The 16519-nt window shown below is 37.7% G+C and overlaps 1 protein-coding gene across 1 annotated transcript in view; it reads right to left on the minus strand.

The window, feature by feature from the left end:
• Window positions 1-1289: 1289 nt before the first annotated feature.
• Window positions 1290-16519, minus strand: part of mfsd14ba (major facilitator superfamily domain containing 14Ba) — a 29585-nt gene continuing 14355 nt past the window's right edge. The window contains exons 5-12 of the mRNA XM_056261578.1: window positions 10329-10443; window positions 9923-10141; window positions 9082-9195; window positions 8305-8376; window positions 7310-7422; window positions 6086-6183; window positions 3973-4127; window positions 1290-2137 (exon numbers count right to left, since the gene is read on the minus strand). Coding sequence (XP_056117553.1) covers window positions 1922-2137; window positions 3973-4127; window positions 6086-6183; window positions 7310-7422; window positions 8305-8376; window positions 9082-9195; window positions 9923-10141; window positions 10329-10443 — 1102 coding nt within the window. The 3' untranslated portion in view covers window positions 1290-1921. The remainder of the gene's footprint in view (window positions 2138-3972; window positions 4128-6085; window positions 6184-7309; window positions 7423-8304; window positions 8377-9081; window positions 9196-9922; window positions 10142-10328; window positions 10444-16519) is intronic.

Below are 16519 nucleotides of genomic sequence, written 5' to 3' on the forward strand. Positions count from 1 at the left end.
ATGCCAATGTAATATTTTAAGCAATACTGTAATATTGTGATTTTAAACACCCACTTTACTCAACAATCAATTTTTTACTTTTAAATTTAATGCCATTTTTGATCATTACCGACACTACTGCATAGAACCTTTACTCACACACACACACACACACACACTCTCACAATTCATGAACTTCACAATCAAGCCGTGTCCGTATGATATAACAAATTGGCCTAAAGAACTACGTTAGCATCAGTAACTACACCAAACCACTGGTGCTCTAGTGTCTTGGGTTTGGTTAACATCGCCACAAATACAGTTCATGCACTTGCAACCGAATGCATCTCTAATCTATTAAAACCTTGTCAAACGCCACAGGATATGTGACTTTAAGGCTTATATAAAGAAAGTTTGCGCAATCGCTGCAGAACTTTCATCAAATATAGTTTAAAAATACTGTCAGCGTTTTAATCTCAACTTCTATTAGGGTGAATCTCATGAAATCTGTCAAGAACATGCTTGGGTCATGGTTAAAATCAAAAGAAATGTATGCAAATGAAGCCTATTTTTAGAAGGGGGAAATGTGATTAATTGTAATGAAAATAATATCACGTCTAAAAATAGGCTTTATTTTCTTTCAGGTTGCAATTAGGTTTGGGCGGTAAAATTATATATCGTGGCGATAGTAATCATTAGATTGTGTATATCACTGTATGTAAATATATAGCGACACTTGTGATGAAACGCATGAATGAGACAATAAAGCTCATGACATGCTTGATGTTAAAAAGGGTTTATAAGAGCAATAATTGTGAAAAATAACTGGCTTACTGTTTAAGTGCGCGCACAGAAAGCTGCCTCTCTCAGAGGCGATCGCGAATTCGGGACGTGCTTGATGTTAAAACATGATATAAAGCGCAATAATCTGCGAAAAGGACTCAATGCGGTGCTTGAGGGCACGGAAAGCAGCGTCTCTCAGCATATGATCGTGTATTCGGTTCTCTTTCATGTCTTATTGCACTTGAATGGTCGAATACACACACAACTGTGGAGTATTCATGTAAACACAGCCAGTAATGTCTCAAGTGAAAGTAAACAGTTGGGTGTATCAGTATAATGGATCCATGCGTTTCATCTTAAAGAGACAGCAGCCTAATAAACCTGCTAATCTTTGTATCCTTAATGTTAAACAAACAAAAGAGAAAATATCTTACTGCTATTGACTGAATAACTTTTGTCGCTTTAATAATAATACATTTATATTTAATTCATACAGTGTATTATTTTTACGTCTGATTGTTCAATTTCTGTTCAATAAACCTATTGTACCTGAAAAAAATATTTGTTTAGTTTGTATTGTATTTGTCCTATTGTTTGTAATTTGCTGCTTTGTTCTTATTTTTAATAACAAAAATGAAATAAAATAACAAAAATGACTATATCGTTATCATAAACTAGGATTTTGGTCATATTGCCCACCACTAGTCAGTCGCAATGACCCTGTTTTCATGAAATTCATCCAGAGTTTCTTCAATCTTACGAGAGTTACAATAAGCTTCAAGTCACCACAAGCTCCATAAACAATAACCTTTGCTGCACGTTGCCCAAATATCTATATACATAAAGAGCTTTGCATTCAAACTCCAGAAGAATCCAACAAACCCAACGTCCAAACTCCACCACAGCGCATCCAATCCTACTGATCGAGCCCTTAGTGTTGATACATTTGTACACTGACTGTTAAACACTGTAAAAATGGTCAATAAAAAAGCCTCTGAGTTCAGAACCAATAACCGTTTCCTCAAAACAACAAAAATCTGATTAAACACACTAAATAAATACAGCTCGCTCCCAAACTTTAGTCGCTGGACATGTGGAGGGTTTGCGATTTTTTTTCTTTTTTCTTTTTCCCAAACATGATTTGGGTTGAGAGTCACAGTCACACATTGCTGTCCTCCAGCAGCGGTTCGAAGTCCTCGTCGCTCCCCGGCAGCGGCGTGTTGGTGTGGGCTCCGGCCAGACTCGCGCTGCTCTTACTGGTTGGGCAGGGAGTTGCTGGTGGCGACGGTTGGTCCGGTATGAAGAGAGCGACTATAAACGCCACCACTACCGTGCAGGCGCCCAGGAGGAAAGGAGGACCAGGGATCAATGTCTTCTACGCAAAAAATGTGAAAAGAAATCAACATTAGAGGAGGTAATATGGTAGATGATGCCATCTATGATCTATCAGCTAATGAGTGTTATGTATGTTTATTAGGGCCGGGACTCGATTAAAAAAATTAATCTAATTAATTAGAGGCTTTGTAATTAATTAATCGAAATTAATCGCATTTTAATCGCATAAATATTTGACCTGAGAACTGTGAGAAGTAATTTTTTTCACATGGATTTTTAGTATACCATTGAATAATGACTGAATACATAAGCTTAAGCAACAAAATATTGTTTATTTTTGTTCAACCAAGTCCAGCAGACCAGTGCAATTTTTGCCATTAAGTGTAGCAATAGCATATTGCAACAAAATAGCATATCGCTACACTACACTAATAGCAATTGCGAATTCCTTGTTGCATAGCTTGCACACAACAATTGCTCTTATCGACGCGTCCATCCGTTCGTTTTTTGTAACAACATTTCCCAGCCACCGGCCAACCAAAGCGATCTCGTCAGCTTCTTCATCATGAACGCTAGTTGGTGCGCCAGTATAATCGGTCCGCCGAAACTCATCCAGTGAGAAACGTTCCGCGGTGCAAAAATAAGTGCGATTAAAAATAATTTTTTGTGTAATTAATTAACGCGTTAAAGTGTGTAATTAATTAATCTTAATTAACGCGTTAAAGTCCCGGCCCTAATGTATATATATATATATATTAGGGCTGTCAGTTAAATGCGTTATTAACGGCGTTAACGCAAACCCATTTTAACGCCGTCAATTTTTTTTATCGCGCGATTAACGGCCTTTTTGGCCTAGCAAACTTTGTAGTTTTTTTCACATGCTTTTGCAACAGGACGCGGCTTGCGCTGCGCTATGAAACCCATTAATTTCAATGGCTTGCGCCGCGCGAGGACGTTTTGTTGCTTCGTCGACCAAAGCGCAAGCGGATCTAGCTAGACTGGAAACAAAACAACAGGCACGCCGCACACACTTGTTTGGGTCTGCGAGCCGGCCAAATAGTAGGTTAACGTTACGTTTTGAGTGGATGACGAGCGCGAGACGCCGAAATGGATGCCAATAAGATTCTGAATTGAAAGTTTCCTTTTAAAAAGTTGCCAAATGGTTCCATTGACGAGACCAAAGTGATCTGTGTGTTGTCGTTGTGAACTGAGCTATCATCATCGCAGCACGTCCAGTCTGAAATACCACTTGATGGCAAAGCACGCACACACATACATACACACACACACACACACACACACAGCTGATGCGAATTCTCCGCCCCCTCGTCAATATCAGGACCTCGTCAGTATTTCTTTCACCCTTTTATTGATGGACAGTGTCAGATTGTGTGAGAGATTATTTGCTCCAAGTGAGAATGTTAGTGTGAAATTGAACACAGTATATGCCAGTGTTGTTTTCAATAAAAAAACATTTGCACAAAGCAAGCCGATCCACTTTTCCATGTTGATAAGAGTATTAAAATGAGAAAAAAGTAATGGGACAAAAAGAAATCAAGAGACATTTAGAATAGATAAAAATGTGCGATTAATCGCGAGTTAACTATGACATTAATGCGATTAATCGCGATTACATATTTTAATCGTTTGACAGCACTAATATATATATATATATATATATATATATAATAATTTAAAACAAAATCATTGTACCTAAATAGATTCAATACTTACATTAAAACAAGAAACATTTTAAGCATTTAAAATGCCATGACTGCTTTTGAGTGATGATGCAAATGAATTAATGAATCAATTCCAAACTCTTCCTGTAAAACAGACAGAGTGAGTGTGAAGGTGTTTGAACGGAGCGTGTACCTCTATGGGGGCCTGCGCGGGGATGGCAAAGTCGGGTTGGATGGTGGTGATCCCACTCAGCTCGACGTTAAAGAGGAAGAAAACAAAGCCATACAGCGCAGGACCCAGTCCGTTACAGAGACCCCGGATTCCTGTTATCATGCCCTGAACCAGACCTAAGATAATAAAACACACAGCTTATATTTACAGTATAAGCTCTTGATGGCTGAGATTGTCAAAACCCAACAAGAAATGAAAATGTGACTCTATAATGGGGTCCTATTGCGCTTTCTCAACTGTCTTTAGTGTGTAATGTTGCAGTTTGAGCATGAAAAAGGTCCAAAGCACAAAATTCTTCTCTATATCAGTGTCAGTGTTTCTGAACTCCCTGAAACGCCTCCATTGTAGTCTTGAGTTTCTTCCTGGAACAAACACGTCACAATATTCGTCATTTAAACAATTCATACGTAGAATAAAGGGGCGGGGCCTGGTTGAGTTAGTTAGTAGTGTGTTGTAGTGTTGTCACGATACTAGAATTTCTAACTTCGATACGATACCTTTTAAAAATATCGATATTCGATACCATTTTCGATACCACGGAGAAAAGGCTGCCACAATATTAAGGGGGTATTTTTTTAATTTAAAGCTAAATATAACAAGTCTAGAACATGACAATGAGGTATATTTTACACGAACAAAAATGTCCTGAGTTCTATTTGTTTATATTTTTTAATTGGACCAGAGCTAACATGATGTATTTTTATTACCTACTGTTATCAAAGATTAAAATATACTGTAACAAAAAAGCACTTAACAGTATCAAATTGGAGGATAGAGAGTCAGTAATGTATAATAATAAGATTAAACATTCAATTTTCAGTTAAAGGCATGTCATTATTGAATTCAGAGATAGCTGTTTAGTTTAATTCATATCTGTGTAATCAAATTGATGATAATCGCTAATGAAGGAAAATTGCAGAATTAACAAATAATTTTTGAATAAAGTTAAATAGGCACCAGTTAATTTAAATTTGACCACATTTACAATATTTTCTTGTCTAAGATTCCTCAGTCAGATTATGTTAACTTTAAGAATTAAAACGAGACAATACAGACTCTTATCAACAACAATACTAGGCCATCTTGGTTAATGTTTCAGAAAAGTTCAAATGAGAAGAGTTACAGTGTTTCCTTGAGGACAGTTACAGTGTTTCCTTTTAGCAGTGGGGGCAGGTCTGTCCAAACAACAAACACCCCTGATGCTGAGCATATGCTGCTAAATAGCCTACCACTGGAGCCTGTTCCTTAAGTCTGTTTTCACCTATACAATAATGTAAAAAAAATGAGTGATGTGAGGGATTATTGATAGTCAAACAATCTGTTGGGTGCCCGCAGGCCGCTCGCGTGTCCGAGCTATTCTCCGACATGCCCGCTCGCGGCGTGTAGCGCGTGTCCACGCTATTCTCCGACTCCGACATGCTCGCTCGCGGTGTGTTTTTTACGCGTGTCCGCGCTATTCTCCGACATGCCCGCTCGCGGTGTTCTTTATCAATCAACCAAAGCCGGTCGCGGGGGCGCCGCCCTCGCCATCTTTCCATTCACTTCACTTTTGCTATTTAACCAGAGCGAATGAGACGAGTGCGCCACGTGTGGTGTTTGTCAACGCGCCTGAGTATCGATACTTCGGGGAATTAGTATTGGTACCGTTCAGATATTTCAGTATCGATATTTATCGAAATATCGATATTTTTGACAACACTAGTGTGTTGAAACTGGTGGTTATGCTAAGAGGCGGGACATTTCCCAAACACACTCAAAGCGCTTGACCAATCACAACACACTGATACAGTCGACCAATCAGAGCACAGTGTGCTTTTCAGAAGGAGGAGCTTCATAGAGACAGGAACTAAACAGAGCGTTACTGACAGACTGGGAAGAGACGAGCTGCAACAATGGAGAATATGAGAAAAATAAGGTGTTTTTGAACATTCAAGCAAGAAAAACTATTCTAGTAGAGCCCAAAAACAAAATCAAGACTTTGAAAAAGGCCACAATAGGTCCCCTTTAAAGAAAAAGTGTTTCCTCAGTCCCTCAAAAGTTTTGAAAATGTGAAAGTTTGCATGTAAGACTTTACCCTGTTTATCTGGATCTGCACTGCGTGACACTAAAGCGCTCACTGCAGGGAACGTTATGCTGGACATGGCTGCCACCGCACCGGCCGCCCACATCATCCTAAATGACAACAAAAAATAACATCACGTGACTCACTCTTCTTAAACCAGACATCTGTTAAAGGGGTCATATAATGGTACATGCACTTTTTTAAGTTGATTGTACTGAAATGTGTGTTGGCAGTGCCTGTACACAACCATCATATAATGATAAAAATCCATCCAGTGGTTTTGTTTTAATCTCCTTATATGTTTTCCCCTGCCTCAAATCGAGCCGTTCGACCGTGTGACGTCACACGCTCGGAAGCCCCTCCCACGATTGTTGATTGATAGGCGCGTTTCAACACAGACCCGCCCTCGCTCGTGAGAGCTGTCAATCATAGTCCGCGCGGACCGGCGCGGTCATTGTTGATATGCTGGAGCACTGTCTATGAGCAGAATGGCGTCTAAGCGATTGTGGTGTTCTGTTCTCGGGTGTAATAACGAACACAGTCATTTTAATGTTCCTAAATCCGAACCGCTGAAGACGCAGTGGCTGAGTTTGTTTTCGAAGGGAATATTCCCCACGACCAACGTCAATGCATATGTTTGCCGAATCATTTCTCAGCAGACTGCTTTATAAACGAGGGTCAGTATAAAGCAGGTTTTGCTAAGCAGCTGCTCATGAATAAAGAATCGGTACCAGATATTCGTGTTCCTGCTGAACCTCTAGAAGAACTGAAGTGAGTGTAACGTTTTATTAAACTTTATATTAATATTTATATCTTTGCAAATCGCTTCACGATGAATGAGTCTAAGGTTTACACTCAGGGTACATTACTGCATGTTTTCTATGTACGACGTTCTCCATATAATTCATAATCCCACGTTTATAATGAACAACACGTTATGGTATTGTGTTACAAACGTGTACGCATAGAACAGAGAGGCGGAGTCAGCAAAGCTCATGATCATTTAAAGTCATATGCACTGAAACGGCGTGCTGAAAACAGAGCTGTTTTTGACCAGGTAAAATAAGTGTTTTCTTACAATACTAATGAGAATTTTTAATTAAAGTATATTACAAACTTTTAATTTAGACCCTAAAGAATCATATTAGCTTGTACAAAAATGGCATTATATGACCCCTTCAAGTAACGTTTGCATAAGCAGGTCATTTATCTTGATCTAGATAGACTATAACTCACCACGGCTCAGACCCTAAACCGTACCAGGCCAGCTGGAGAATCTGGAAACCCAGACCCAGAAGAACTGTGTTCTTATTCCCGATGGTCCTCATTAATAAAGTAAGAAAAAGCGTCTGTCGGGAAACACAAGGGAATCATAATTACACCGTCCTGCATCATATTTGCTGAATTAAATCCAATACTTGTTTCTTACTAATTTTGGGGTGCTGATTCAAAAAATACAATACATTATGTGCATTTCAACAGCCTGATTTCAAGGTTAGAATAATGGCCAGTGACAGAAGAAAATGCATGTTTTCTGCTTTATCTTTGGGTGTTTTACTACATCCAGACAGTGTCAGAAAATTGCAGCTTTTGTGCAAAAAAAAAAAGCTTATTTATATATAAACTGTATAAACTGAGTGTTTGAACATTTTTCCACTCCTTTGCAGATTGTTTAATGATACGTTTACACATTTATACTGTTTAATGATACATTTTGAATACTTGTCATTAAAACCAAAAGTTTTGATACTTCACTGCTTTTGTCATTTTGATAAGTGCATTAAAGCTGTACATATAATATGAAAAATCTATATTCTTATTTTTGGTTGAAAAACGTGATCGATTTTTGTTTTTTACTCCGCATCATCAAGAGTAGGCCATTTTACACAAATCAGCAGATTTGTTCCCCCAGATGCAGGGCTGTTATTATTGGACTGAAACTTCATCGTTTTCATTGCTACATTGTATTGAATTACAAAAGATGTGAAGCAAAGCTGCTAGAATCCACCTCGGTTGCTAAAAATAAAACATCAGCACTTAAATAAACCAGCTAGTGCAGTGCTATCTGCTCATTACAGCTCTGCCTATATTTCATTACATTTACTGTTGAACTTTTAAAGGAATTCAATTCAATTAGAAAGCGTTTGTGAGAGCCACTTTCCCAAGATGCGTTTCCAGCTCAACGACAGAAGTAATAAGGCAGAGCGAAGAATATTGCCTCAATTAAATACCTGCGCCAGGATGGAGAGGATTCCCACCACGCCGATGAACACAGCGATCGTTTTGGGCGAGAAGTTAATGACCTGAGAGACACAGAGAAAGAGCCACATTGCTATCAGTCTGCACCACTGGGCCTGAATCGAATTAACTCTGTTATGTCCAGTAATGAGCCGTCATTGAACTGAACTGAACAGCCAGACAGGATGCCACTAACAATCCACATAAACCTGGAGCTTCCTAGGGAACCTGATAAGTATGTGAAATAGAAATCTATAGAACGCAACGCAACAAAATCTGTGCTACATTCTTGTCACATGACCTCGTTGCATTGCATATTTAATTAAGCAAGTGAAGTCCAGTTATCATATACGAGTGTGGGTTCAGTAGGGGGTTTTTTTGGAAGAAATTAATACATTTATTCAGCAAGGGTGCTATATATTGGCAAAAGTGTTTGGTCTTCATGCATGCACAAATTTGCATATTGCACAGACAGTATGAGCAGTATGATAGTGTTTTTGTTTACTGATCCTACTTTTGCTTGTTTACTTAATTTGAAGCGTGTTGCCGCTAAAACACTTCCAGTAATAAGTGCAACACCCTCCGAGCAAATGAATCATGGGAGTGTTGAACAATAGCGGACAGTGAAAACAAGCACTCAGTTGTTGCATAAACCGCCCTGCAGGATGAGCTGCTAATTAAAGTTTAATGGAAGCAGACAGCTGGTTTAATATGGGAACATTAAATATAGATTCGTCACATTTGTTCATTATAAACCCAAGAATCCTTACCTGACGCAAGTAGAGGAAAAAGCTGGAGTATTGACCCGCCTCGGGCAGATAGGACAGAAATACTGTTATACAAATGAGAAGAACGGTTGTGTCCTGTCCAACTTTCCGCAAAGACTGTGAAAAACACAAACATCATCAATAAATCGTCCAGTATCTCGGTAAACACAAGGTTTTTTATATCAGGATTTAAGCTAAGACTTTACAATAAGGTCCTTATAGTAATGCATTAACTATATTTATTACAGTATTTATTAAATTAGTTCATAGAAATATAACTATTCATCACGTTAGCTCAACTCCATGAAATATAATTAACAGATACAAATTTTGATTTTAATAATGTATTGGTAAATGTTAAAATTAACATTAAAATGATAGTTTACCCTAAAATGAAAAAACTTGTATGAGTTTTGTTCTTCTGTTGAACACAAAAGAAGATATTTTAAAGAATGTTTGTAATCAAGCTTGACTGTAGCCAATGACTTCCATAGTAGGAAAAAAATGGGTGCCATCAACTGTCTGGTTCCCAACATTCTTCAAAATATCTTCCTTTGTGTTCAGCAGAAGAAAGAAACTCATTCAAGTTTGGAACAACATGAGGGTGAATAAATGATGACAGAATTTTGGGGTGAACTGTCCCTTTAAGATTATTACATGCTTTAGAAGTATTTTTCATTGTTAGTTCCTGTTAACTAATGCACTTGCCTAATGTTAACAAATGAAACCTTATTCTTAAGTTTTACCAAAAAGCCTTAACATGGGTGCCAATCTGAGATGCAATCAGATCCAAAGAAAGAAATAATATTTGACAATTTGATGAACATATCCTGTAAATCCTTACAGCAATCGGGTCGGCCTGTTCCCAGGTTATTGGCGCTCCCCAGGTGTTGAGCCTCATCTTGTCGGGCAGCGACTCTGGGACGGCCAGCAGTATGAAGCAGATGTCGGCCAGAGCAATGAGGGTCGCCAACAGCACCACCAGATTATCGCCGTAACTGGCCGAGAGGTACGCACCGATGGCCGGGCTGGTGACCAGACTCGCTGCAAACGTCGCAGAAACCTGGAACCATTAAACAGGCAAAGAGGAATGTAAGTAACTCCGTCCATACAGCTGGGTCAAGGACACTGAATCCAGGTCATGTAGAAGTTTGGGAATAGAAATATCCTAAATTAGCTTCACTGATTTGGCCAGTCGTATTACTCATATTTCCTGAATGCATTTAGTATTTAATAAATGAGCCGCTTACAAGTCCATATGCCGTACTCCTCTCGTGCACATCCGTAACGTCTGCGATGTAAGCGAAGATTACGGAGAAAGTGACGGAAAAAGCACCGGACACCGATATCATGGCAAAATACCACCTGAAAACAACAAGAAATGGTTTATTAAAAGGGCCCCTATTATGCTATTTTAAAGTGTCCTAATGCTGTTGTGGAGTCTCCTACAACATGTTTACAAGCATCAAAGGTAAAAAAAAAAATTATTTCCACATAATATACATTTGCACATCATCACATTTTCAATGATTCTCAAACGACTCATCAAATGAATCAATCCCTCTAAATCCCTCCGTTCCGCGAGCTCCTCTGCTCTGATTGGCCAGACAGCTCAGTCTGTTGTGATTGGCCTACCGTGTACAGCGCGTCGAAAACAAAAACGCCCATTGCCATAACAACGTCAGCTCTGCTTGTCCTGAGGCTTCCTACACTGTAAACGAAACACAGTAACCAACAATGAGGTCGATTTGACCATATTAATGCAAGTGCGAGTCCGATGATGAAACACTGGAAGAGCTAATGTTAGTTCTTCAACCCGTTGTGCCTGATGAAGACCTGAGGGTCGAAACGTTGCTTTTAAGAAATTCTTTTGGAGCAGTACTTTTCAGTGTGCGGACTTCACACTACTTTATTTTGTTTATTTCACTTAGTTGTCCTGCACCTGAGCCCAATTTGGGTGTTTGGGATCTGCACACCAGCTTTGTATTTTTAGTTCTTCAACCCGAACCTCCATCGCAAGGACGTTTCACAGTGATACACTACTCAGGCAGTTTGAGGTACATTATAAGATATTGCAACTGTAATTCCTCACCATCAGCATGAACAAGTGCATGTCCATCAACAAACCGCTTATTTGAGTATGTTTCTAATATATTGCAGTGAATACGTGGAAACTGTATCATACAGTGCATGTATGCAATGTACATTAGCTCTAGAGTGAATGATCTGATGTAATATAAACGTTGGTAAAACAAATATTTCCTCAAAGTAGTGAGAACGACAGACAATCTGCATTAATAGACACAGTTTTAGGTAATAATGTCCCACAGCTGATCAGCAGAAGTATTTCAGTAAGACAGTAATAACATGAGTTAGCCAGTTAGCAGGAGACATACACAATATCAAACTCAAAACTGAGTATTTTGAACACCATCTTTCAAGAGCAAGCGGTTTGTGAATCCTGCATTGAACTCCGAGATTTGAGAAGCAGTCGTCAGTAAAATAAAGGGAACACGGCAAAAATTTAGGATTATACTGCTGTGATATCGTGGTAAAGATGAATTTTAACTAGGGATGCACCGAAATGAAAATTCTTGTCCGAAACCGAAAACCGAAACAGAGGAAACCAAGGCCGAAAACCGAAACACCGAAAGAAATCATGCCAATTATTAGTACCATTGCATTAATGGCTATGACTGTGTACAAACTTTACTAAAATCAAGGCATTGCAATTGCATAAATTAATATACAAATTTCAAAGAATAAATCAATTACAAATTATGCAAATATTTATTTAGCACATTGCAACAATGCACAGTATAAAATTAAATTAAAATAAATAACTAAAATGTTGAACTTGACCCCACTCATGTGTACATTAAATAATAATCTACTGGCCTGCAGAAAGGTTTTACAATTAAATGTTCTTCTCTCATAAAAACAAAGACGAGCACGAACTTCTCATCACACCGGCAGCACCCAGTTTGCACGTCTAAATGAGATGCTTACATTTTAAAAAATGAGCATACAATAGCATAAAAAGCCTTTTTAATGAACAAAGGTCCATGTTTAATACAAATGTACACGAAACTTAATGAAATATGTTTAGTGAAATTAGAAAATATTTAAGAGAGTGTTAATTTCAGGGCTGCCAACTTTTGAGTTCAGCTTAGAGTGAGATTTTGGGGGGCGGGGCTTGGGTTATGGGGGAGGGGCTTATTGAGGGGCGTGGCTTGGTGCAAACACAAAATCCTTGCATTAGCAGAAGTGTATTAAATATATATTGATTGTCAAGGTATTTGGTATCTGTACAGAATTTCTTGGGAGATTTACATTACATTTAATTTTACATTTAACATTTTAATTGACATTCTGTTCTTAGAAAACAATAATTAACATTAACTACTAGGCATGTCCATATTTGTCATCTGGAAATGCTTTTGTACTGTTTTTATGATAAAGTTATGTAAAATAACTGCTCAGTGCTGCAAAACAAACAACTCTGCTATTGCTAACTTAATTCTATATAAACTATATAACAGGCCTATTACCAGCCTAAACTGGATGGAGACAAGGAGCGCCCTGTAACTCACTGACCTGCCTGCGTTCACAATTCACACGGTGCAGATGGGAGGGAGAACGGCTGACTACACAGTTTATGGGAATACATTGTGTATTTCCCTCACAATTGTCACAAAAAACTCACACTGTCTGTCTGGTCTCCAGAGCCGGTCCGAGCCTTTTGGGGGCCCTAAGCAGAATTTGATTTGGGGGGCCCCTCCCACTACGCGAAGTCCCCTGTGCTTGACGATTATTGACACAAATGTCACGCAATAATGATACATTATGAATGAATACAGTAAGGTTATGTATTAATACAAAATAAATAGGCCTACTTAATAAAAAATAGATGCCTACTTAAATAAAAAAGTTTTAACTTTAACTTTACTCTTTTACTAACTCTTTAAAACTTCTTAAAACAAACTGTCTCAAAACATATAAAATAAATTATTTGCTCAAATAATGACAAAACTGAGAAATCAGAAATATAATAAGAGCAAGGGTTTAACAATGACAATTATTGTTGAAAACTGTAAAAAATATTATTATTTCTCAACTGTCTCAATACAGTGTAACTGTCCACTGGGTTGTGTTGCGAAAGACACGCAAGCTCGCTTCATCACCTCTCTGCCGTCGTGCGCAGTTAGGAGCTCAACACATCTGTCTCGCATGCACGCTCACTCGCTATAGATTACAGGATATTTTAACTAATTTGCGGTAAAACTAGTCGATCACGAATGGCTCAACTGGTAGATCTATAGATAAACTTATCTTTCAGGCATTTGACCGACCGGGTTGACACTTCAGCGTGAGAAATCGGGGGTGTGGCGTGAGAGCGTGAGAATTGGCTCAAAAGCGTGAGTCTCACGGTGAATGCGTGAGAGTTGGCAGCCCTGTAATTTAGTTGTATACATGCATATTCCCATATACATATTTTTTTGTAATGTCACAAGTAATAATCTCAGGGTTTACTGGGTTTTTACTTGAGTCGTCCCCTGTCCTTTCAAAGAATAGTACAACGGCGAGCGCGTCAAGTATAAACGCCTCGACCGTTTGGAGAGGTGCGCGCGCTGTCTGTGGAGGCAGGCGAAAGTATAAACAAATCTCCTCGCGGGTTCAGATATAATGAAATACGTCCACACCGCAGACATGTTGCTTCAGACAAGCACGTGCAGGTCGCGGTTTCTGTTTGCGGCATCACAACATTTCAAGTCTTTCGGCCGAGACAAAATTTTCGGTGGCCGAATATTCGGTGCATCCCTAATTTTAACCACTGATTCTTCACATGCTCGTCCTTGGGCAGTGAAAAAAAACTGGCTTTACCTTCACATTGTAGAGCACAGGGTCTTCTCGACATGATGCTGTCCAGTGTCCACAGGAATCAGCTGCCGGTTTGAGGTTCAAGTTTTCCCCGGTGTCTGCGCATGCAATACGTGGGCGGGCAATACACTAATGTTTCGTCCTGACGTCACAACGAAACGGCTTATGACTCGTTTGAAAAACAATTAATTTCATTGACTCGGAGTCGACTCTTACTTTTAAAAGACAATAACTTAATATACGGTGCACTTTCAGATTTAAAACATTGCAGGATGTTTTCATTCACTTAATGTTACACACTACATGAAAGGTCATTTTCAAAAATCCATAATAGGGGTCCTTTAAACGGAGAGGGAATATTTAAAAGGTGTTGTGTTAAGACTAGGGCTCCGCAACTTTTTACAATGAATTTCCATAGATGTTCCAGTTGTTTGCAATTATTGGATAAAACGTTTCAAAGCTGAAGTGTCATTTCTGTACCATCCGCACCATTTTTTACATATTAAATGTAATACAATTATAATTATTAATATTATATATTTTTTTTAAATAAATAAAAAATATAAAAAAATATAAAATTAAAAATAGCCTTAAACATTTTTTACAGGAGAAGTTTTATACAGTTTTAAAATTATGTAAGTATAAATTCATTTTACTCTATACTAATAAAATTTACTTCATACTTTTATTTTTAAGGTAAATTATTTAAAAGGATTATATCAAATATTATAAAATCTTATTAACAATATCAACTATAGATAGATAGATAGATAGATAGATAGATAGATAGATAGATAGATAGATAGATAGATAGATAGATAGATAGATAGATAGATAGATAGATAGATAGATAGATAGATAGATAGATAGATAGATAGATACAGAGATAGATAGATAGATAGATAGATACAGAGATAGATAGATAGATACAGAGATAGATAGATAGATACAGAGATACAGAGATAGATAGATAGATAGATAGATAGATAGATAGATAGATAGATAGATAGATAGATAGATAGATAGATAGATAGATAGATAGATACAGAGATAGATAGATAGATAGATAGATAGAGAGATAGAGAAATACAGAGATACAGAGATAGATAGATAGATAGATGAGATAGATACAGAGATAGATAGATAGATAGATAGATAGATAGATAGATAGATAGATAGATAGATAGAGAGATAGATAGATAGATAGATAGATAGATAGATAGATAGATAGATAGATAGATAGATAGATAGATAGATAGATAGATAGATAGATAGATAGATAGATAGATAGATAGATAGATAGATACAGAGATAGATAGATAGATAGAGAGATAGAGAAATACAGAGATACAGAGATAGATAGATAGATGAGATAGATACAGAGATAGATAGATAGATAGATAGATAGATAGATAGATAGATAGATAGATAGATAGATAGATAGATAGATAGATAGATAGATAGATAGATAGATAGATAGATAGATAGATAGATAGATAGATAGATAGATAGATAGATAGATAGATAGTAGGGGTGTAACGATACACAAACCTGACGGTTCGGTTCGTCCCACGGTTTTGAGGTCTCGGTTCGGTTCGGTTCGGTTAATTTCGGTGGGGTGGGGGGGTTTAGAAAGCTAAAATTGCTTTTATTTTTTATTAAACAGTGCTTTAATGAACAAATTGTGTCCTTGTCTTTAAATTAATTCAATTACAAGTAAACGTTTCTCAAGGATAACAAAATTATCTGCTAAAGCTGTAAACTACAGCCCTTACTTGCACATTACTATAACATTAAAGCTTAACAACAGAGCCTAGACTTTTAGCCTAAATGATATAATAATAATCAACACTCAAATAACAAATTGTATGAAAACATGTAAACTGCACATAAGGCAATTTTTGCATTAACATGTTTTTACTCTAATTTGTTATTGTTATATAATAATTTACACAGTTGCTGTTATTTTCATGACAACTATTTTAAACATACATTAAATAATCAAGATATCATAAACAGGTTAAGTAAAATATAATATATAGGCTAATATATAGCATTTATTTAGTGAAAGAGTTAGCAAACCAGCAAGCTGTGGACACTGAATGACTTGCCTGAGGTAAATATAAAGCTATGTGAAAAACTAAGCGTTTTATTGACGTATTTCCGCTGTTGAAACACTGATTGAGTGTTTACACGAGTTATGATGCCTTTCAGTAAGTATACTGTATCTTTCAACATACCTTCGGGTGTCCATTCATGTTTATTCTGTAACTGAGGAAGAGATGATCGCGCTGCCGCATGCATACAGTGATATCTGTCACGCCACATCTAAGAGCGCCAAAACGGCATTTATTGTTTGCATTTCGTGATCAAATAGACATAATTTGAAAGATTACACCTTGCTTATTATCAAAAGTAACAAAACACTGAGCTTATTGCGATTATATGTGGTTAATGGTGGTTAGGCAACAGCCCTGTATTCGTTGTGTACACATAACACATGAGGTGCAATGAGCCGGGGCTGGGCGGGGCCGCAGGGGGCGGGGCGTGTTCGGTTCGG

This window comes from Rhinichthys klamathensis, unplaced genomic scaffold, assembly GCF_029890125.1.
Source record: "Rhinichthys klamathensis goyatoka isolate OS25496 unplaced genomic scaffold, OSU_Roscu_1.1 h1tg000183l_1, whole genome shotgun sequence".
NCBI classification, from domain to species: domain Eukaryota; kingdom Metazoa; phylum Chordata; class Actinopteri; order Cypriniformes; family Leuciscidae; genus Rhinichthys; species Rhinichthys klamathensis.